This window comes from Melanerpes formicivorus, unplaced genomic scaffold (genome assembly GCF_026170545.1).
Source record: "Melanerpes formicivorus ecotype bairdi unplaced genomic scaffold, bMelFor1.0.p_v2 SCAF_8, whole genome shotgun sequence".
In the NCBI taxonomy this organism is placed as follows: domain Eukaryota; kingdom Metazoa; phylum Chordata; class Aves; order Piciformes; family Picidae; genus Melanerpes; species Melanerpes formicivorus.
Genome location: NW_027142360.1, coordinates 21146112 through 21170064, shown reverse-complemented (window position 1 = coordinate 21170064; position 23953 = coordinate 21146112). Strand labels below are relative to the sequence as shown.

The window sequence follows — 23953 nt, the reverse complement described above, 5'->3', positions numbered from 1 at the left end:
CAGATCAGACTTCTTCACCTTGAAGAAGTAATCCCCCAGAACTCCTGGAATTATATCCAGGAGTATGTGAAAGGCAGTTAAGCTTCAGAAGAATTTTTACTGACCAAGCCCTAAACCAGCATTTTGTTGATTTCTTTTCTTATAGAGAAATCAACAAAAAGGAAAAGCCCCTGAGAATTAGATTATTTTAGCTCAGTAACTATCTATTCACTTGTATTTGGGAGTTCTACAAAGCAAGAGACTGTAAATGATGATTCTGCAAGCAGTTAAGGTTCAAAGCTCTACTTGGATCTCTTCTAGGAGAAGTCACAAAAAGGTTTTTCACCCTGTCAAATGGGGAAAAACAAAGCCAAATCTCTCTCTGCTCCATCTCACAGCCACCTGATAATAAAAAGTAACCTGTCCTGTACTTGAAGGTCCTGTAGCAAACTTGCACTTTTCAATGCAAAGCCTAGTTCAGAACACAGTTTCATCTCCTTGCTGTTCTTGTAAATACACCTGACACAGTCAAGTAAACCACAAGTTACTATGATTTGAATTCATCAGAATTCAACAGTCCTTTGGTCGATTTTCTTCAACACATTTTGGAAGAAACATGCAGGAAGAAGAAGATAGCATGGCAAGTATTTAAGAGACCTTTACACTCATTCATATGTCAATCCACTTTAAGGAAACTTGTTGCTATTTAGGAAGAGAACCAAGTCATGCTGTCAGATAGGTCACGCTGCTCAGGCAGGGGATTTCTGTGAATTGCCCTAGCTCCAAGTTCTAGCTGAAGTTCTGCAAAGTCAGTGTAAACACTGAAGTTTTGTGTCAGTGCATACAACCATATGCAGAGACAGATGCGTGTTACTTCAGCCTGCTGCTACAGTTTAAGTCAAGACAGAAAAGTCAAATCCTTGGAGACAGGTGTGCATTGTTTATCTGCCAGTGAAATCTACTCAGCAAAATTACTCCATTTGTCAAATAACACATCTAAATTACTTTTGGCCAAGCCCATTCAGAGGGGGCACTAGTGATGTGAAAGGTTAAAGTGGGATCATTACATTATTGGAACAAGCCCCGAAAGGCTGCTCCCGCTAAAGCAGCTGAGCAAGACATCGAGCTGGCACACTGCAGATGATCAAGCAGCCTAGAGAGAAGATGCAAGAAACACACACTAAATCATACAAAATAAAAAACTAATAAAGTAATTTTCTCCAATTTGGAAATGTGCAAGAAACCAGAATCCCTGCAAAAGTTCTCAGTACCTTATGAAACATGCTTCCAAAAACCATACACTGAAATCCAGAACTCACTAACTCTTCCCAGATATACTTTGATTTTTCTGCAAACACTCAAGTGACCAAAAACCTGAACTAGACACCCTCTGGACTAAACCCAAACCCTGCTTTAGGACCATGTCCTAGAAAGAAAAAACACGTAAATGAGCAGGTTGGGTGTTTTTTTTAACCTAGAATTTACATTTCCCAAGTTCCCAGCAATATCAAACTTGTGAATCTGCATTTTTGAATTGCAGCTGTGAACTGCTTTTCTAGTCTCAGAAGTTTTACTTGTAAGTGTCCAAGATTCAGGTTTACATCACAACAGGTACACTCCCTCTCCTGCAGTCAGTATTTCTTTGTAAAATATGTGGTACTTTGATAACATTACTCAGAAAGAGTTAACACCTATGTCAGGGACAATTCACAGGGAAAAAAAAGGGCAGAGAAATAGCAGTCTGGAAATCTCCACTGTTCAAGAAATCTGCGAGATCATCGTTTAAAAGTTCCTAAGCACCACGTGAACGATCCGTTTACTTTTTAAAGACAATCATTCACACTTAAATTTCTCTTAATTTACTTTAAGAATCCACTTGCTTCAAGGAACAGATGGCCGGTTTTGCCACAAGCATCCACCACTGCAGTACTCAATTTGCAGTGCATGCTACCCATCAAACCATCTTTAAAGGCATCTCTCATCTCATGCCTAATACTTGGATAAAAGACAAAACCAACCAACCAAAGTGGCTCTCAGTAAGGAGGGGTAAGAAGAGTTAATTGATGGCTGCAAGTCTAACGACTTGGTCTTAACCATTAGCCATAAAACAGATTTGTGAGAAGTATTTTAAAGTAGTATATACAAACACCGGGGAGGGGGGAAATCCATAGCTGTCTGAAAAGAGAATTGAAAACCATGCATGTGCCTCTGGAATAGGCAGTGACATGAGATTAATATGATTCCTCTCAAGCAAAGAAACATCTTGATATATTTGGAACAAATGAAAGATGGGTATTAGTCCACCGATTTGGACTGCAGCAGTCCAAATGAGAAGTTTCATTACAAGTCTTAGTCCTTTGATGTAAAGGAGAGTAAAGTTTTAAAGGTCAGAAGCAGTGCCCAGAGGGGAGTGGGGGGGGGGGGTGTAGAAATAAAAAGGAAGACAAGAGGAACACATCAACTTTACAAAAGATGGGTACTGAAAGGGAGATTGAAGATGTGGTATTACTCAGAGGAACGGTGCTTTTGGCTATAGTGAAGTGAAGGATGTTAAAGCACATACCACACAGATGTACACTGGTCTCGGGTACCACAGCCCTGCCAACTAATTGTAGATAACTGAACTCCAATGCTACAGCCAGAAACACTGTGCACTTAAAATCAAGTTTTCAGATCTAGCAACCCAATACCATGCAATCACACTGCAGAAGAGAATATACTCCGTTTTCATTCCTTTGCAGAAGAGCAGTTCTGAACAGCTTCATTAGTTCACAGACAAGTTATTTCTAAGAGAGGGGGGCAGGAACAGTAAAACATGATTAAACTCTCCCTCCCTGAATGTACCACAGAGAAATCTGTATGTGGCACTTTCAGCACACCTGCATTACTGCAAGAAAAATTAAGATGGTCACAGATAATTAAAAAAACAGTGTTAAAAAGCATTGCTTTAAGGCATTGTTTAAAATCTATCTCTACATAAAAGTTCCACTCATCTGTTCAAGGAGACAACTCTTCAGCTTGCACTCATCTTATTCTGCTATAATGGTGGGATGGAGGGAATCAGACTGGTATGCACCAGTTTGCTAATACAGTACTTGAAGAAAATCTTGATAGATTAGGGGCAAGATACCACAACTGTTTCTATCAGTATGGCAAGGTAAGCGAAATGAGCTACACTGGCGAAGTACTTAACGTCAATGTAACCATGCAAGTACAAGCTGTGCGGGCAGCAAGTGTCAGAAGCTTACATCCCATGCTGAGGATACTGTACCCAGCAAAAGGTGACCCCACCGTAGAGCTGCAATAGCCCTCTAAGAAAACTTTAACATCTGGACAATGCATATGTATAATCACCATTCCTCTTTGCAACAAATGTTACATTTAAATGGGGGGAAAAAAAGAGTTGTAGAAAAAACTTTGGTAGTCGAAAGGCGTCCACAGCATCCTACTCCTGAAGCTATCCTAGAACTACACAGCATTTAAGAAACAAATGAGACCCTTCAAAAACTCTAGTATGCCACACGACAGGTACAACACCAAGATTACTGAATTACTTTGTTACAAAACGTGTAACAAACATTTCAGTTTCCCTGTAAGCCTATGTTACTTTCACCTTCTGAAGAAGGAATCGGCGTGAATAAAGCCACTCAAAACGACGGCAAAACCGACTCTGAGGAGGACAATGTATGAATCATTCAGGACTGTTAAAAGAGGAAGATGCAGCACTGCAATAACTGTACGAAAGGCTGGTCTGTTTGGCTGCTGCAAACGTATCAAGCATATTAAGCCAATACTGCCAGCGTATTTTTAGATGAAAACCACCGACATTTGAGTTTAGTACATTCCATGCCCAGAATATCAGCACCATCCAGGTCTACACTGAAAACGAGTTAATTACAGACAACTTAGTCTTCAGTATAAATACACTTAACATCTGCCAGCTTGGGAATAAATTAGCTAGAGTTAGTCACTTGCTTTAGGTGTTTAACAGGCTAAAACAGTATTTCAGGTTAAGAAGCTACTCCAAAAGGGTACAGCAAAAGAACCCATTGAAAGATCCACTATGCACATGTGCTGGAAAAACTTTCATCAACAGTGCAAGTTTCCTGCCTTGCTCCTTCCCTCTCTCCGATGATGCTGTGAATCTAACAGTTTTTAAAAGAGTGCCTGAGTAAGTACATAAGCACCACGTTATTTATTATCTATAATTAACCATGGAGTGGGGACAACAGCCGATTCTATAAGTGGAATTTACTTAATGAAAGCTGCCTGCGCTATTTCAAAGCAAATTTAAAGAGCTGATAGGTTAAAAAAGGTAAAACTTCAAAGCAGTTGCCCACAACAGTAAAAGTGGGTCAGAAAAAAAAGTGCAGTCTCAAGCAGCAAAACACACTTGTTGGTTAAAGAGGTTTGACTTCATTTAGGGAAACAGATATGATGTCATAATAAACAGAAAGTGGAACTGCCCCGCATCTAGACAAGCTGTCAGCTGAAGAATCCAGAAGAGTAAGAATCCTTCAGTATTTTCTATGCGGCATACAGGAAGTGTGTGCAACATTATAAACCTCTGCACAGCTACCAGCTGATGACAAGCTCAGTCGCACTGAGGGAAAACTCTCTCCTTTGTGCACTACTGAAACTGTTCGACAATCCCTGTTAAAACGGTAAAAAGTTCATTTATTAAGCTGCCCAGCACGCCAACTAAGTAGGCTGTGCAAATCTGCACCTGTTAAACAGGAAAGCATTCACAAATTATCCAAAGTTTATTTGATCACAGATGTCATAACTTGGGATACCTGGGTTCATCTGCATCAAAATCTGCCTTTAACTTCCAGGTTTTTCAAGCATCAGGACTTCTCTCACAACACACATTGTTTAGCCTCTCTAAACAGAGCCAGGTAATCACTGCTGAAACAAACTACGACGGGTTAGTGCTGAAGAAAGTCCTGGTTTCCAAGTCTAGCACAAAACCTCCAACAGCTAACTCTAGTTGAAGAGCAGCTTCTCCAACCTTCTTCCACTTTTTCACTAAAGACCTGTTGATATCAGGAATAGTCACGTCCTCCACTTACAACCTACCATTGCCTGTATCTAGCACGCTCTTAAAGTTACACACAAACTCTTCAAGACTAACACCTCATTCACCAAGAACAGGGAAGGGAAAAGCAGAATGCTGAAGATGATTCCAAGCAGAATCACATCTACTGCTCAACTGAAAAGCAGACTACTAAGACGTTTGTTTCCTGTAAATAAGAGCCTTTTATAAAAAGGCAAAACCACCACAAAAAAGCAACAAAGCACACCCCCCCCCAAACAAACAACAACAACAAAGACACCACAAGAACACAACAACAAATATAAATAACTGTTCCTTTTTCTTGCCAGCTGCTAACTGCATTGAACACCACCACTGGTGGCTTCAGAAATGCCACCACTCACCAGACTCTGGCAGGAGGAGGCTTCCTCCATAGCCTATAGGCTAAGTAGATCTAAAGTAAGTTCAAAGAAACTCCTGTGGGACAGGTAACCAAGTACTCTCGTGGCAAAATAACTCCAAATACTCATCTGCTTCACAAGAAGCATTAAAAAGCTCAACAGGCCTTTGTTCCTCCATCCCCCTTCCCAGTACAACCAGTTCATATTTACCAGGGATCGGGACACCTAAGATTTCCAACCTCTAGCTTGCCTTTGCAGCACCACCGAAGACCTTTGCAGGACTGCAGAGAAACCCCTTCATCTTCAGAGCCTTTCAGTCTACAGGGTAATCTCAGACATTTTTGTCTCGAAGCACAGAACTAGGAGATGCAGGATGAACTACACTCCATATTGATTCTTAATGCAAATAAGGTGAAATAACATTTCATATCTAAAAGGAGAAGAGCCTCAATAAAGCTTAAGCCCTAACTTTGGGATCTAGATTTTGCCTTTGGCTGCTTTTAACTCAAGTCGACAGCCTATGTGAATCAGAAATGCAGTTTTTAAATGCCCTCCTGCAAAGAGGACTGTAACAAAAAAGTAAATAAAATGTAAGGGGGGAAAAAAAGGCAAATAAAGAAATAAACCTCGTACCTAAACAAGCTGCAAAAATAAACTTAAGTATATATGAAGCAAAGCAGAAACCAAGACGCATTTGTTGAGTGTGAACTCACATAGGTAATTCAACATTAAAGTGATAAAGTGCACAAAAGCATCATCTTTAGCACTAGTTCGTGATTCTGCAAAGGGCATTAAAGGCAGATGCTCAGCGAAGGGCTCAGTAATGACTACTATTGTGAAAGAGACGAAAATGACGAACTGTTAAGTCTTATCAGCCGCTGATCAAAAGCCCCCTAAACTGAACAGCTTTGCTTTCAATCACTCCTAAAAAAGCCAAGAGCAAAAACACCCAAACACCCTCCGTATGCCATTAACACCGATGGGTTCAGACGGAAGGAAAACGGGAGAAGCAGACAGAGATAAAGGACGAAGGCAGGCACGAGTTAACAGCAGCAAAAGGGAGGAGGAGATTTAGGCAGAAGAGGGGAGAAAGGGGCAGTAATTGCAGCACCGAGCGGCGGGGAGGGCCTGGGCCCCGAGACTGACCTGTGCCGTCGCTGGCGGACACGGAGAGCGCCGGTGAGGAGAGTTTAGGCCGCTTGGCTGAAGGCGGGCCCGGCTCCACCACATTCTCGGCCATTTTTAATTCTTTTTTAGACAATCCCTCAGAGCAGAGAGACGGTGGGGGGTGAACCCCAAAACCTTCACCTTCTCCTCGGGCCTCGAGTCAGCTGAAGAACAACAATAACGCCAAGACCGAGCGAGGAGGATCTGACGGAGGAAGGGGGCCAAGTTCCCCTTTTTCTGCCCCTGGGGCTCCTGGAGGGCTGCAGCGGAGAAGCGGAGAGAAGGTGGGAGCTGGGGCGGGGGGAGGGAGAGGCCTCTTCCCCCAGGCGAAAGGGCTGAGCGAAGATGGGAAGAGCAGGTAAAGCCCCCGCCAAAAAAAAAAAAGGAAAAAAAAATTAAAAGAGGTTGGTGTTTTTTCCAGTAAAATTAATTCCGGCTGTTGCGCTGCTGGTGCTTCCTCGCCGTCACCACCATCATCATCTTCATCCTTCGGGGGGTCTCCTCCTCCTGCTGCCTCCTCACCGCCGCCATCAGCCTCTTCCTCCTCGGCGCCGTCCTCCTCCTCCTCATCGCCACAAGGAGGCGGGCGAAGGAGGGGAGAGGAGGAGGAAAAAAGAAAAAAAGATCACCGTCCTCTAGCAGCAGCAGCTCCTTCCCCCTCCAACACCACCCTGCAAAAAAATACCCACCGCCAGCGACAGGGCTGGGGGGGAAGCGGCGGGCAGAGAGGCAAGGCGTGCGCGGGGTCCCCAGCTCCACTCGCTTCTTCCTCTACCGTCGTTAATGGCTGCAGAAAGGGGAGCTGTAAGGATGAGGAGGGTGAGGATAAGTCCCAGGAGTCTCCGCTTCACATCTTGTTGTGCAGGGAAGGAGGAGGGGTTGTTGTCCTGATGGAGGCAGCACCGATCGCGGGATGGGAAGGTGGGGGGCGGGTTTCAACACCCTCTTTGCACCCCCCCCTTTCTTCTCTTCTTTCCCCTTCCTCTTTCTCTCGCTTTCAGTAGCGGGCTACCCCCCCTTCAGCGCAGGCAGCGACCGATCCCGAAGCAGGAGGAGGAGGAGGAAGAAGCCGGCCCCTCCCCTCCCCCCCTTGCCTACCTTCCTCCCTCCCGGGCAGCCAAGGATGGTTGCGAGCGCTGGCGCCGGGCAGGGAGGGGGCTGCCTGTCTCCGCTCCCGCGGACTCAAGGGCTAAGCTGGGCGCGGAAAGCAAGGGAGAAAAACCTCAGCCGCTTCTCGGGCGCGGCAGGGACTCCCTCTTCGCCTCTGCCAGGGTGGGGAAAGAAGCAGAGAGGTTGGTAGTCGGGAAGAGAGAGGCCGGTCAGCGATCCCTCTGAGAAGACGAGGGGGGCTAAAATTAAAATAATAAAATAGGAGCAAAATTACGCCGGGGGAAAGCGGGGGACTCGCCCCGGGGTGGGTTAAATAGCCGGGGGGGGAGGGGGCCCTCGGCGCTCCCCGGTGAGGGGGGGGGGTGGGGCGGGCCGGCGCAGGCTGCGCGGGGGCCGAGCGCAGGCTCCCTACTGCCCCTGCCTGGCGCTCGGCGGCGGCCCGCCTGCGGCCGCTCTTGTGGCGTGTGTGGCGGAGCGGGGAGAAGCGGGGGCGGAAAGAAGCGGGGGCGAGAAAGAAGTAGGGATAAAGGAGAAGAAAGAAAAGGAGAGAGAGAAGAGAGAGAAGGGACGGGAAGGCTGTCGCGGCGGCGGAGGGGGGGGGGGGGTTGGTGGCGTCTCGGATCCTCGCTTCTCTCCCCGTCCCCTGGCCGTCCCCTGGGTCTCTCTGCGTTGCCCTCCCCCTGGCTCGCTCCGTCCGGCTCGGCCTCTCGCTTTCGCTCCCTCCCTCAGTCGCTCACACACAAACAAAATGGCGGCTGTTGTTTCTTCACTCTCCCGAGTCCTCGGAGGGAAGCGAGCGGCGGCGGCGGCAGCCGGAAATGAGCCAAGAGAAAAAAGGGGCGTGGTCAGCCGGGGGGCGGGGCCCGGCGCGCGGGCGCACACAATGGAACGCGGGGGGCTGGCGCGCCGCGGTGGGGGGCAGGGGCGTGGGGCCGCCCAGCTGCCGTCACAAGCCCGCGCTCGTCCAATCAGCGCCCGCCTTTCGCCGGGCTCTTCCGCAAACTCCCCAGGCCCCGCCCCTTAAAGGCGAAGGAGGATTTTTAGTATTTAAAAAAAGCAAAAAAAAAAAAAGCTGCTTCGTTTCCTTTCTCCCTCCGCCCCTCACGCTCTTTTTCGTCGGCCGAAAAGTGCACGGCGATGGCCTCGGAGGAGACCAGCCGTAACCTGCGTCCCAGGGCAGGGAGGCGGTCACTCCATTTCCCTGCGCTCCCCTCCCCGGTCCCCGCTGCCCGGCCCGGTGGGCTGAGGAGCCGGGCGGGGCGGGCTTCTCCCGCTGCGGTCCTCCCTCCCCTCGGGGTCTGTTCCCCGCGGTGCCGGCGGGCGGGGCGCTCCTCCCGTCGTCCCGGTCCTTGCTGCGCCACAGACATGGCAGCCGGAGAGGGGAACAGGCCCCGCGGAGGCGCGGCGCCCAGGCATGGGGTACAGCCCCCCTTTCTTCCTTGGCCTCGGAGATACGGGGACGGGGAGCAGAACCCCCACCGGCTCGCAGCCGGGCAGACCCCCAAGGCCCGGTTAGCGGTGAATGTGACAGATCCAGGGACAACGCAACGCTCTCGCTTAGCTCGGGGATGTGGGAGCTGTCGCAGGTCTCCATCGATGTTACGAAAAATAAACACAATAAAACCCCTTTGATGCCGAAGTGTAAATAAACCCACAAAACCTACACTTCATGCCCAAATCCCCTACGTGTGCTGGGGAAGGAGGCAGGAGGCGTTACGTGCTACAGCGGCGTCGGAAAGCCTTGCCCTGCTGAGGCTGGGCACGGACTGACTGCTGGGTAGGGACAGGTAATACTTAACGTTCCCCTTCGTATGCCTTCACGGCCTGCGAGCCATTACCGAGCTTAGCGAGAATTACCCGACAAGAGTTTTCCTCAAATCTTTAAGGACTCGTCAATAAAGAAATTACCCACCCCCGGCTTTTCCCTTTGGTGCGTTTTGGTTCTTCCAGGCTGTACACCGTTACGGGGTAGGAGTGGAAAGGAAATGTGGGCAGGTGTATGTTTTTAACGAGGAAAAAAAAGGCAGTTTCGTTTGATCCAAGTGGGACATCGGCAAGGACTTCTCTCACCACCTACCCTGAGGGCTGAGCTCTCTGCAATCCTGCATGTAAGAACCGAAGCAGGTATTTGGGAAGAGCAAACAGGCGACGAGAGAAGGCATGAGCAGAAATTCACAGCCCTGTAACAGTTACCCACTGGCTCCCTCACATACTCCCACACTGCAGCTTTCCTTCTTTGGGCTTTATTTCCAGCAAGATTGTTGTTGTCTCCCTCAGCACATAATAGGGTTACACTCTGAACCACTCCAAAAGTGCTTAAAGGCTGTATGGTCTTGGAGCCATAGATAGTGCACAGATGTATATCTTTTAAAGGAAAGGTGGAGGGAGCCTTCCAAGCATAAATGATAGGAAAATATTCTGTAGAGGAGAAAGTTTCAGACTAACGCTGTGCATGTCAACAGCAAATCTAACTCCATCACCTTAGAAACAAAATTACTGTTCTCACTGGTCTTTGGCCTCTTGTTGCTACTGAGCCCCCTCAAATATTCCAGTTCCAGAAGTCTTGTATTACCTGCATTTAAATTTTGTCAGGCTGACTGTTCCCCTTCCTTGTGAAGTATTTTTTTCTTAATACAGCTGAGACTAATTTTTTTTTTTTTTAAAGGTCTTATTAGAATTAAAACTTGACTGAAATAAGTCCATATAAGGTTTTCAGACTCTCTAGAGGCCCTTAATCTGTATTTCAGTAAGGAATTAGTGCCAGCTTTATAAAGACACCAAGGTGCACGTAAACACCTAAATGCATTCAGAAGTCAGACCCTTACTAAATAACAAGCTTGGAGCAAAGCAGATGTTTCAAATAGAACTTCATGACACTAGTTCCTACCTAGAGGCTTGATCCTACCAACAGTTTCATGTCTGCTTGGTTTTGTATAGCACATAGTTCCACTGAAATCACGATGTACTACTGGCCATAGTAAAACTAAGCACAGGTGTGCTTGGTGGAGCACAGCCTGAGAAGTAAAAATTAAAGAGCTGGGTAGTTATTTGCTACTCCAGAGACCAGTGTATGGTTGAGTTCATTTTGTTAAGTACAGGAAAAATCTGACAAACAAAATGAAGTCCTTGTGTGTGTGTGTGTGTGTGTGTGTGTGTGTGTGTGTGTGCAGCTTCCTATCTGCCCTAGCTACCTGTTTATCTACCCTTTGAATGAATTCAAGGAAGCATACCTGAACTGTGGGAATCACATACTCTGTCATGAATGCTACTGAGCTATATCTTCTGAATGTTAATTGAAGAAATAAGTAAGTAACCAATATATTAGTAAAACCAATACTGCTGAATTATAAGCTTCACAACCAGTAGAATATCTTAGTCCTTTACATATTCAAAAGTCATATTCAATTGGCTTTTCATATTAGAGACTTAAGTGCAAACTGAAGTGTAGGAAAGATACATTGAAAAGAATGCCACTTATGTGGGGTTTTTTGCTGAAAAAGGTCATCTGAAAGATGAGAAGGAGGAAGAAAAAGAAAAAACCAACCCAAAACAAACAAACAAACCCAAACCAGAAAAATAGGGTTAAGATAAATCATATATAATAATAATATATAATAATAATGAAAAACCCAAATCCTGCAGCATCTGTTAATTTCTCTAAAAACACTGCAGTTTTCTTAAATGAGCCTTAAGATATACCCACAACCAACTGTTGCTAAATGCTATCTGCCAAAACAATAACACACAACATTTCTGGAAGTAATAATAGAACAGAAAGCATGCTAAGAAGCAAATGCATAAACCTATACAAATAAACCCAGGAAAGGATTATACCATTTAAAGTAAACTAAACCTGTTTAGCCAACAATTGCTCCTCTTTACCTGAGTTTCCTCGTTCTTACAGAAAGGATAGTAGTACTTATCCCTTGAAAATAATACCCAGAAGAATTAATTAGCTCATTATTGCCAGTAATTACAGTAGTCATTATGTACTTTGAGATAGCTGGATGAAAGTACCCTAAGTCTGATTAAAATGAGAATCTGCTCAGGAAGGCAATAATAAGAGGAATGCAGGGCCTTGGATTTTTATCATGGGATCTAGTTTGGCTTTAGCTGGTACCTACCAAAATTTATAAGCATGCCCAGTCGCTTTGAGGGCTAAAAGGAGCAAGATAAGGTCCCCATGTACTGCAAGGGTCAAAATGATGCCTGGAGCTCAGCATCCTTGCTTCGGTGAGACAAACAGGCAGAGGAATAATCACCTTCTTTGCCTTGGAGCGAGACAGGGCTGAGACCTTCCACTTCCAGCTTCTGGGCAGAGAAGTAGTGTGTGATCTGATCTCAAAGATGCTGGACCAACCTCCTTCCCTTCCTAATGCTGCCTGGGAAATCACTTACACCAAATAAAACTTCCCTGCTCCCTGCAGCAAGGCTTGCCCTGCAGGCCTATGGCTGCAGAAGCTTCTCTAAGAGTGGGGCTCATGGGATGGGGTTCAGGAGCTGGGTATGGGGCACTCCTGTATTTTCAGTCCTGTTTCTGCCTGCAGTTTCCAGCTGCATTCTCTTCCTGCCCTCCCAAGCTTTCCAGGGCTGCTGCTGCTTGTGTCTGGCAGGTAATTTCTCCTGTTCCCCAGCTACCTCCAGCCACCACAGCTCTCTACTTGCACAACACCGCTCCCGGGGAGTGAAGGAAAAATGACCTCCCCCATTTCCATGCCAGCAGGGAGATCTGCATGTGGAGGGTCCTTCCCAGCACAGGTCAGAGGGGTGTGGAAATTACTTAAGGCTGCAATTTTTGCAAGTGATGCCAGGGCACAGCTATATTTCTGGAAAGCAAGAGCCAGCTGTGCCGGAGCAGAGAACATTGCTCAGCACGGCGTCAACATTAAAACCCAGCAGCGTTTTGATACGAGACAGATTTTATTAAAACCATAAGAAGTAACCATCCAATAGCTGGTTCTTGCATCTAGTGTATACATAGAAGAAAGGGCTGGCTTTCTGACAGCAAGCAAAATGCTTTCAGTCCTCAGCCCCAGAAACGCAGGCTTCCTCAGTCACACAGTTTTCAATAGCTGCAAACACAGAGTTATGTTGCTAAATGTTAAGGGCTCAGCTGTTTACCAGAAGAATGTTTCCTCCCTGGAACACATGGTTTTGCTTAAAAGAAGTTCTCCAAATTAAAAAAAAATACAAAACCAAAACCCAACCACCACCAACCACCCAAAAAAAACCCCACAACACTTTATTTCATTAGCAGATGCACCATTATAGTTCTAACAAACATGCCATGCAATCTCCCCTTGCAAGAATGAAAAGGAAGACACAAATTGACCTCTTGGTTTGAGGGAGGAGCAAAGGGAAGCTTTGTCCAGGAAGTACTGCAGCTTTGAGGTCTGGGGGTCTAGATCAGAATCTCATACTCTGAAACGAGGGGACACAGTCTCCAGCTGTGCCAGGGGAAGTTAGGCTCAAGGTGAGGAGAAAGTTCTTCCCAGAGAGAGTCATTCATCTTTGGAATGGGCTGCCCGGGGAGGTGGTGGAGTCACCGTCCCTGGAGGTGTTCAAGAGGGGATTGGACGTGGCACTTGGTGCCATGGTCTAGTCATGAGGTCTGTGGTGACAGGTTGGACTCGATGATCCTTGAGGTGTCTTCCAACCTTGGTGATACTGTGATACTGTGAAAGGTGCACATGTACGTTGTTTTCACATTCTGGTTCATGTGGAAAGCACAAATGTGGAACAGGAGCAAGAGGTTTGCATGCTCCCCTGGCTTCACCACTGCCTTTCATTTTCTAGGCTTAGGTCCTCCCTCTGTAACAGGGAGTTGATGCTAAGAGGCTACTCCCCCTTTGCAGAAAGCACATCCAAATCACAAAATGAAAATATAATAGTCATGTATCTTCTAAATACAATTACACTGAAGTTAACGTGTTTACATCAGCAGTTGATTTATCCCAGAGTATTATGGTGACACAAGCAAGATGTTCTAGAGTTAAAGCATAATATTTTCAATTAAGAGCCCTTGAACTTGCTTTGATACTGCAGAAGGTAAAAGGATGGCAAATTTCTGAACAACTTGTTCAGCTCAGCACCATATTTACAATGATCTGCTAAAAATGATTACTGTGCTGTGGAGCTCAAGCTAACATGGGAAATGTGTGCTGAAAGAATTACAGTTACTGTAATGACCTGGAGGAAGCATGCTGTTCACATTCCTCTTGCTTCTTTTGACTCTGGTATCTAACGAGAAAGTTCTTGATAAGCTTTATTGCACTGCAGAAGGTATTAAAATTGTGCTCTGAAATCTGCTGAGCCTAAATCCAAAACTTATCTCTTGGTTTGTTTCCTGGATGGTCCCACAGATACAAATCCACATGTGCTTGCAAAGAACAAAACACGGTTGTTTCTGTTGTACCTCCCCTGCCTTCGCTGTGTTTTCACAGTGTTCCTTAATTCAGATTATTTGTTTTAGGTTCTGCAACGCTCTCCAGTGCGCTGAGCTGCAATGTGTTGTTTGATGTCTGCAAGCAAAATGCAAACAAAGAAAAAGTAACATTTCCTTCTGTTTTCGTGCTTCAAGTTTTCCTGCTTTGAGATGTGAAGTAGTTCCTTCAGTGACGTCAGGCCAGAATTTACTCTGCGGCTGAGAACTTTACTGAATCGAGAGGTTTGCAGTGCAGAGGCTGCTGGCCCTCTGATGGAGCTAATGGGGCCCTGTTCAGAGGGTTAATCAGTACAATCTGAGCTGCTTTTACAGTTGCCATGAAGAAATATTTTCATACAAAAATTGCCCAGAAGGTAATGCAGGTGTCTGGTTGTGGGGGTTAAAAATTATTCTTCTGCTTCTCTCAGAAAAGGTCTTGTACTTTCTTGGCTTTTTGGCATGCTAGAAAAGACCATGTCCTTACAAGTGCTTTCCTTCCACACACAGATAAAAGTCAATCATTAATGGCCAAAGCCAATTGATTCTCATGTGACAACTCTGGGTAAAACAATAGGGTTAATCCTCAGTTCCTTACCTTCCTGATTTATATGAGTTTATTACTTCTCTTCCCAGAAGTTCCCTCGTGAGCCCTCATGTTTCAGTGCCCATGGGGTTTTATTCTCTTGGTCTCTTCTAGCAAGGGATGGTGACATCAGGGGGCTCTGGACTTTCTGTTTGCATCCTTTGATTGCCATATACACAAGATTGTGAGCCTTGGAGAAGGGAGCATCAGCTGCTGCTGGTGCTACACCGTTAAAAGCCACCAAGAGAGCAACAAGAAGGCAAAGGCTCTAACGGCCCCCAGCAGCACACTTTTCCTCCTGGTGCTCTCACATTGCCTGAAGCCCTGGAAAGATAATTTCTGAAGAGCAAGGCTGCTTTATGAGCTGATTTGTGATATTTACTCCAACTTGTTTTGCTGTCACAGACTCTTTCCCTTTGATTTCTTGACAGGCATAGGAAAGGGATGCCACGGCACACCCTAGATTAAGTGTCTGGAGATGGACACAGACAGCCTCTTGGTGGCTGGGCCAATTGCCCAGTCCAGTGCAGGCACTGCAATAAGGGTGCAGCCACCTGTGAGTAAAGCTGAAAACTTTTGAGATGGCTGGACTGGCCAGCTGGACTGGCTGGACTTTCTTACACCAGCAGACCCTGTTGGGAAGTGAAAGACATGGTTGGCACAATATTTTGTCCACAAGGACTTGTTTATCTTTTGTTAGAGCTAAAGAAACATTTGGGTAACTTTTGGGGGAGTGTAGAGAGCTTTGCTAGTGATCAGAAGAGTAACAGTTTCAAGGTTGATATTACTTCTCTCCTTTTTTTTGTCAATATTTGAATGACTGTGAATGTGTTGCTGTTTAAGAACTATAATCAAGAAAGCAAAATGCAAAGTGTGAGATGCACAATTGACATCACAAAAGAACAAAGTTTGGTTCTTTCAACATAGTACGTGTGATGAGTACATGTTTTGTGCAGATGTGTAGGAAGGGGGCTGGCTGTGGTCATTCTGCATGTCTACATGGTGTTGCAGGGCCAAGCACCAAGCCTCAGGAGAAGCTTTGCTGGGTGACCAGAGCACTGAGCTTCCCTGGACAGAGAAAAAGAATTTGTCTCAGCAGGACAGAAAAAGAGTTGTAACATTTACTCCACAGTGGCTCCTTGCAACAGTCCCTGGCTTCTGCTGCTGCCCTGCATGGGACCGTTGGCCCCATGTTTGAGAGCAGCGAGAGAGGACTCTGCCTGCCTGCACTGGATGTGCTCCCAGTATGCCTGCTGCCTGCCTCCCCTGGGATATCTTGGTGGTGATGTCCCAAACAGCCTCTCTAGCAAAAAGGTGAGTGCTGCTGGGCAAGAAGAGATGCAAAACTTAGAACACCAGAGTGAGCAGTACGGTGAAAAGTCTGCTGACTGGAAGTGCTGGTTGTCTTGGCAGCTACACAGGGGTTTTTTTCTCATTTGCTCTGCTAGATGTAGGCATCTGAAATCCTACTTGAAAAGAAACAGAGGTGCCTGAGGCTTCTTGTGATTTTGCAGTTTGCTGGTTCATGTGACACTGCCATGCACACACACACACACACACACACGAACGCATATGTATTTTTAAATACCTATGGGGTGTAGAAATGAAGTATGTTTTGTGGCGAGTACTCAAGCCATCCTGATGTATTTAGCCCCTGCAAGAAACAGTTTTGAAAATTATTTGCAGCAAGGTGAGTGTCTCTCTCTTCTCAAAGGAGGTGAGACACATGTGGAAGCTTCCCTGTTACCATGCAAAGATGCTAAGGCAAGGGCTAACGGTGGTGGCCTGACTCTACAATAAGAAAGGCAAGAGCTGTGCTTGCACACAAGCATCCCACATCGGTGCAAAACGAGCCTGTGGATTCCTCTGTCCCTCCCGGGTATTTCAATTAAAAGCCGAGGAGGAAGTCCAAGAAAATGCCTAAAATGGCTTGAGTCCTTCCTCAGAATCTGGAAATGGAAGTCAGCGGTGACTAACTCCAGCCTAGCCACCAAACCCCTCCCTCCCTGACTCTGCATCACTCTGTTCATTCCCAGCTCCTCTCCCGCGTTTGCAAACAGTCGGCAGTGGAAACAGTGAAGCAGCCTGGCTTCGAGTGCCAGGAATGCACGAGCAGTATGCAGTTGCAGCAGTGGCTGTCATCCACCCCGATCCAAGTGTCTAACCTAGGAAGAAGGGATAAAAACATCTGATGGGGACAGGTCTTGATTCTAAGCAGAGGAATGATTTTAAAAGAGGCTGGCTCCCAAGCCTGGAAACAAAGCCCAGTTAAACACTGCCATTGACTTAAATTGGCTTCAAACGAGGCTTCTAACAGCTTCTCCAATAAGGAGGAAAAAAAAGAAAGCAAGCTTGTTTATAATGTTTTAAGTCAGTTTAGGTGATGTCTTCTGGCCTCCTTACAAAGCAATATCCATAAAGAACAAGATTAGTTGGTCAGGAAAGCCACATCCCTTATTCCCTGGCAGCATGATGGCCTCTGTAATATGTGGGGTGTTTTTTTTCCTGATGCTTCTGTTGTGGTTATGCAGTTGGTCTGAATTTGAAAGCATCAGCCCTGAAAGAAGAGTCACCTGGACATTGGAGCAGCAGGAGCACATGCTCTGATGGATGGTTATTCCATGGGTGCCAGCCCAGTTCCTTCTCTGTCTGTTCAGTCCCACCCTGTGCCAAGCATGAAGCTTCAGCCCTTCTGCTCAAAATTTCTAACCATCTGGGTGCAAGCACCCAATGGAGAGTCTTTCTGTGGGATTTCAGCTGCTGCTTTCCTTCCACCACCCATCCATCTCATGCAAAAGTCCGTGTGCATGGTACCTACCTCATGGGGAGTGCAAGAACTATGGTAATGCAAAAAAAATAAAGGACAGAATGGGATGATTATGATCCCAGAAACCTATGATCCTACAGTCTGGAATCTCACCTCCTCTTTCAGTTTCCTCTGGTCACAGCTCTTTCCCTAAGAACTTGAAAAGAGTCAGATTTGAGTTCTCATACCTGAAAGCTAAGGGAGGAATTGAAAGCTGGTGAGGCCACATCTGCAGTATTGTGTCCAGTTCTGGGCCCCACAGTTCAAGAAGGACCTCAGGGAACAGCTTCAGAGAGCCAAGCACAGAGCCACGAAAATGATTGAGTGGAACATCTTCCTTATGAGGAGAGACTGAGGGAGCTGGGGCTCTTCAGCTTGGAGGAGACTAAGGGGTGACCTCATTCATGTTGGTAAATAAGTAAAGGGTGAGTGCTGAGAGGATGGAGCCAGGGTGATGCCCAATGACAGGACAAGGGGCAATGGGTGGAAGTTGAGGCATAAGAAGTTCCATGGAAACAGGAGGAAGAATTATTTCACTGTGAGGGTGACAGAACACTGGAACAGGCTGCCCAGGGGGGTTGTGGAGTCTCCCTCTCTGCAGATATTCAAGGCCCACCTGGATGTATTCCTGTGTGGCTTGGTCTAGGTGATCCTGCCTTGGCAGGGGGGTTGGACTGGATGATCTCTCGAGTTTCCTTCCACCCCCTAACTTTCTGTGATTCTGTGATAAATCATCCAGCATGGTGCCCAGGAAGCCCTGTGCTCCCCTCCTTGGTAGTGCATCCTGGGGAAAGATGTCCTTGAAAAGTTTGTCTGTTTCTGAGACGAAACCCTCCATGCCACTCATTCAGCAGTGCAACAGGGTGTCTTTGGGAGATGCTGGGGACCAAACATGCTCGGAGAAGAATCTATCCACAGGGGGTGTGGGGTGTTGGCTCAGCTGCAGAGCTGAGCTGCCTGTATATGCCCCACCCGAAGTTACCACTGCCCTCAGGTTTGTCACCTCGGTGAGTGTTCAATAGGGTAAACCTGCCTTGCATATTCCCTGCAGAGGTGATTAAAAAGGAAGAGCAGATGAAGGCACACCTGAGCAAGGATATTGTTAAACTGATTCATTATTTTTACTAGGCTAATTAAAGGCAGGCCAATGAAGTGATCACACTGAGATCATAATTAAGATCAAATCAATAAACCAATAGATCCAAATGATTGGTTGTCAGATTATATAGCCATCTATCAAAGTGATTTGTGATGTTGCCACTGAAGGAATTATTTAGTTTTAATCTTGTCTAGGGGGATTTCAAGGAGGAGGCAGAGTCCTTTTAGGCTAAAACCCCAGGAAGCTTTCCAGCAGATGCAGTAACTCCCCTGGTGAAGAACATAGGTCCCTGAAGGAGATAAGGTTATATACCCTCCCCTTGAAGGAGACACCTCACCTCTTTCCAATGGGGATGTCCAGTCTTTGGCTGTTTTTTGCCAGTCATGCTGTAATCTTATCTCAGTTCTGTTTGGGGAAGTAATGTAAAAAATATCTCCAGGGCAACCTTCCTTTAACACATCTTTCTTAAACCTTACACTTATTTTAAAACATATTAATATTTATTGTCTGTATAGTCCCCATTTCACAAAGGTCCTAGTTTTCCTCCACTACTAAAGCAGACAAGGTGGTTAGGATGGTTCTGAATGATCTTGTTTTCAGCTCTGCAGACTGCCACCTTAATTCATGTACAACTTTATTTTAGTAGTCTTCCAGTAGTATTTTTTCCACCAAAGCACTAAAGCACCAAACACTAAAGGCTTCCTCCAGATGCACAGCGTGGAGCCTGACACGGTCCAGGAGCAGCCTGGAGCCTGGTGAGAGTCTTCACTCAAGTCCAGTTCATCTTTCTCTGCGTGGGTCATCTAGTACAAGGCAGGGAGGTGATGCTGGGGGTTTTGTTTTGGGGAATAGAAGAACCACATTTCTCACATCACTGACATTTGTATAGGTGTAACTTCTACTTAAATCCATCCTGGGTTCAAGCTGTGGAGCTGGCAGGCCAGTTGTGAACCCTGGTGACATCCAGACCCCTCACAACTTGTGGAAAGTCCCATCAGCAAGTGTCCTTTCATTTTACCTGATCATACCATCATGTATGGGAGGAAGCCTTGCCAGTAAGGCAGGTGCCAGCCTGGCAGTGGAGATAAGAAGGGACACAATGTGCTGTCAGCAGAAATCAGCTTTCAGAAAGACACCTGGAAAATTCTCTTTCCTTTCCTCATGCCAGTTGCTCCTGCAGTGTTCTTAGCCTCAGTTTAAGAAGGACATCGAGACGCTTGAACGTGTCCTGAGAAGGGCAACGAGGCTGGGGAGAGGCCTCGAGCACAAGCCCTACAAGGAGAGGCTGAGGGAGCTGTGATTTTTTAGCCTGGAGAAGAGGAGGTTCAGGGGAGACCTCATTGCTCTCTACAACTACCTGAAGGGGGGTTGTAGCCAGGAGGGAGTTTGTCTCTCCTCTCAAGCAACCAGCACCAGAACAAGAGGACACAGTCTCAAGATGCACCAGGGGAAGTTTAGGCTGAAGGTGAGGAGAAAGTTCTTCACTGAGAGAGTTGTTAGCCATTGGAATGTGCTGCCCAGGGAGGTGGTGGAGTCACCATCCCTGGAGGGGTTCAAGAGGGGATTGGATGTGGCACTTGGTGCCATGGTCTAGTCATGAGGCCTGTGGTGACAGGTTGGACTTGATGATCTTCCAACCTTGGTGATACTGTGACACTGTGATAATACTTTTGAACTTTTGAATGGAAAAGTATTGAGCAGCTAACTTTGGGTAAATTTTTTACTTACTTTCATGGTTCCTGGCCTAAAACTATGAAATGCTGCTACAATGACGAGCATTTGACCACTAGAGTTTTCCCAGGATTGACTCTGATTTGGGTTTATTTTCATCCCACAACCTCCACTCAAAACGAAGGGTCAAAAAGCATTTGAATTCCCAGTTTCCTGGCAGCTCCACAGCTGCTGGTAGCAGGGTGAAGGCTTTGCACATTCCCTTGTCACCAATGTGAATTGCAGCCTGCCTGAGGCAAAATGGGGGCCTTAAAAATAAAAAATGAAAATATGAAAGAAAAGATGCTCTGGTTCTCCTTTTGCAGAGACAGCACAAATCAGGAGGTGAGCTCTGCACAGTGCTCTGGTGGAAAGCAATTTCCTGATTTAGGGTGATATGTAGCTAAGGATTTGGGCTGATCTCATCTATATGTATATTCAGGCTTTCCAAGGTGCTATTAGTAAGCACACCCAAATTTTGAGTGACTTATTTTCTTTTATAAAGTCTCTTTTATGTTATTTTCAGGGAGAGTTATCTGCGTTACTTGCAGCCCAACACAGCTTTGGGTCATCTGCAGGTTTAACAAACCTAATCTGTCTTCTTTCAGGCAGGTAATTTATATGAAAGCTGTGTAGGGGCCTGTACCCCCAGTGGATCCTGGCTCATCCTCACTCTGTACAGCCTTTCATTTGGGAAAAGAATCACTGCTAAGCACCAGAATAGCACAGGGGTTTTCCACCCATCCTCTACTGATTTGCTCCAGCAAGTTTCTCTGCCTGAGATTGTGCCAAAGCCTGGCTGGAGCCGAGCTGCAGCATATCTGGGGCTCTTCTCCTTTGCCTGCTGCTAGTCTGCTCTAGGAGACGGTGGATTGGTTTGGTGTGGCTTGCTCTCGACAAACACAAGCTGGCTGCTTCTCATCTCATTGCCTTCTCCTGGATGTTTACAAATAAATTGATTATTTGTTTCCAGAGAGTTACATTTAAGCTGGCTGGTCAGCGATTCCCTTGGCTCCTCTCACCTTCCCTCTCATATTGGTGGGAACTCTTTTGCTCTCTTTTAATCTTGGGCTGCCTCAATGTGTCTGACAAATTCCCCAAATTAATCACCTGCCCTTCTGAGGTAATGCCAGTTGGTTCTGAGTGAAATTCCTCCTGCACAAGGGGATTCAAAACATTTGCCTCACCCAGGTGCTCTCTAGCCACTTCTTTCTTCCAGGCTTGCATCTCATTCCCTTTTTTGTCTGCTCACTCAGCAACAACATATTCACTGAAGCCTGATCACACAGAAAGTATTAAGCACTTTGGCATTATTTATCAGTAGTATCTGCTATTTATTGGGTAGCAGAGCAACACTTTTCCATGATCATGTTCTTCTTATGAGATGAGATGAAGTCCTCTGTGAATTTTGCCCTGTGCTGGAGCCATGCTGGTCCAATGCTTATTTTTTAAATCATTGTACGACAGGGAAGGTTGTGTGGAGCCAAGCTGGTTCATTCTGGTTCCTGTTTGGTTTGTTACATATATATATATATATATTTAAGTTCTTCAGGGCTCATTCTCAAGTAGAAATTCAGGCTGGCGAAGACTCAAAGGTCACCTCCCGTGGCCAGCCCCCACAGCAAGCCCAGATGACTTAGTGGCTGTCCTGTGGCCATCTTTCTGAAGACGCTTCCTCAAGATCCAAAGCCCCCCAAATCCTCCCAGTGGCTCTTTTGGCAGGGGGGCTGGCAGGGAGGACCCTGTCTGTGCAGCCTCCCGCCCGCCCCCTTGAATGGCTCCCTGCTAAGGACAAACCCAACTCCCCTTTTGGGATTCATGTGCTTCTCCCTCCTGGTTCTGTGGAGGCTGCTGATACTCCTGAAGGCTGAGGCTTCCCTACAGCCTTTTGGAAGCCCTGTCGCTATGGAGACTGTGTGCAGCTTTATGATCTGTTTGTTGTCCACCTATTTCAATCAGAAACGCTTCTGGAGCTTTCATATTTCCAGTGATTTCAATTCAATTTGCTAGTAGGTGGTTTTGAATCCAAGAGGGAAACTGATAAACTACAAGGAAAAACTTTCAGAACTCTGTGTGCCACTGTTGCATTGATTATCTTTTGTTTTAAATGAGTTTTTTTTTTAGTGATTAAAAGAAACTTTTTGTCAGTTCTGGATTCATTTTATGTCTTTGTCACAGTGTTTGGAGAGCACAGGAGAAAAGGAGAATTCTTTACATTGCCTGCTGGTTTGGATGCAAAACCCACCAAGCTGTTCATTATGAGCCAGACGAGGTGGCCTGTGGCAGCTGGAGGAGTATCAGGGCTACCCAGGCACTTCTCTGCCCCAGTCCATGAAGGGCTGGCAGGACCCAGGTGGGATGGGTCAGGAGCTCTTCAGGGTCTGCAGTGTAAAGGCAGTTTTGGCCTGGAGCAGACCTGCAAATGGCTTGGGACAAATTGAAAGGAGGAGCAATGAGGGTGAAGCCTGAGAGTGTGCACATGGTAACTGCACTCACCTTTGCTCTCCTGTGGACACCTGTTCATCACTGAGGGGTATTTAAAACCCTGGAGGTTGCTCCTTTCAGCTAAGGAGTTAATGCTTTTACCTCCCAGACTGTAGTGCTTCTGATTTGATGACTATTTTAACAAACACACATCAATACAACTGTGAGTTGGTGTCTGCCAAGATTGGCTCCTTGAAGAAAGTCCCTTTCCTGTTTACACCAGCAAATACCTGGCAGAAGCTGGCCCCAGTGGCTGTGCCAAACGCTGCCCCTTGGAGGGGAAATAAACAAAATGCTGAGATGGCACAGAAATGCTCAGAGCGAAAACAACACCTTAAGTTAGTAGACAGAACAAATACAAATGTGGAAAACCTGGCTGGATGCCCAGGACTGGTCCGAGGTGCTTTGAATGATCATGCCCCCACACATCAGGCATTCTGATGGGCATCAGCAAGTCAAAGCACAAAATATGTGCTTTGACACTGCAATTGTGCTCCAGCCCTTGGCCTGAGGTTTGCAGGGAGCAATGTCTGCCGTTCTCCCTTGCTGAAGAAAGTGGCAGTGGAAAGTCACCTCCCTGTTCTGGTGGCACCATGCTGACTCGAGGAAGGCTGTTCCTATCAGTGATGAGCATGCCCAAGTTGGCCTAGACCTTATTAAAAAGTTATTCCAAGTGCTCTGGCTGGCTGTGTGCACTAGTGACAAGGTTATTAGCATCAGAAGAAATCCCAGCTTCTGTTGGGAAGAACGTAAACAACTGCTGCTCACAAAAGAGCTGCTTCATTTAGCATCCAGGAAAGGCTAAAAAACAAACCCAAGAGAGAACCCCCCACCCTGCCTCAGGCTGGTGCTGCGTGGCTGGCTTTCACTCAGCACAACCCTCCTTTGATGCAGAGAGTCTGAAGGCTGCTTAGGGACAAACAACAGGGGAAAAGATGGAAACTGTTGAACTTGTTGCAGTCCAGGGTGCCATACTGGAGTTGTCAACCCCCCTTATGATCTCAAGCCAGAGCTCAGTACATTGGCTCAGCATTGCCCTTATCTTCTATTACTGATAAAAGGAGTCCATCTGAAAAATCCCCATTTTACTGCATTTTGATCTTAGGGAACTGAAAGGGCAACAACAGAATTCAGGACAAAACAATCAATTACCAC

The 23953-nt window shown here is 46.3% G+C and overlaps 1 protein-coding gene across 4 annotated transcripts in view; it reads right to left on the bottom strand.

Moving 5' to 3' along the window:
• The window catches only part of EP300 (E1A binding protein p300), a 64346-nt gene extending 55840 nt beyond the window's left edge, over positions 1–8506 (bottom strand). For 3 of the 4 annotated variants that reach the window (XM_068142530.1, XM_068142533.1, XM_068142532.1), the window contains exon 1: positions 6562–8506. In XM_068142530.1, the coding sequence (XP_067998631.1) occupies positions 6562–6655 (94 nt within the window). In that variant the 5' untranslated portion in view covers positions 6656–8506. The remainder of the gene's footprint in view (positions 1–6561) is intronic. The other variant, XM_068142531.1, reaches the window with a different exon arrangement.
• Between the last annotated feature and the right edge of the window lie 15447 nt (positions 8507–23953).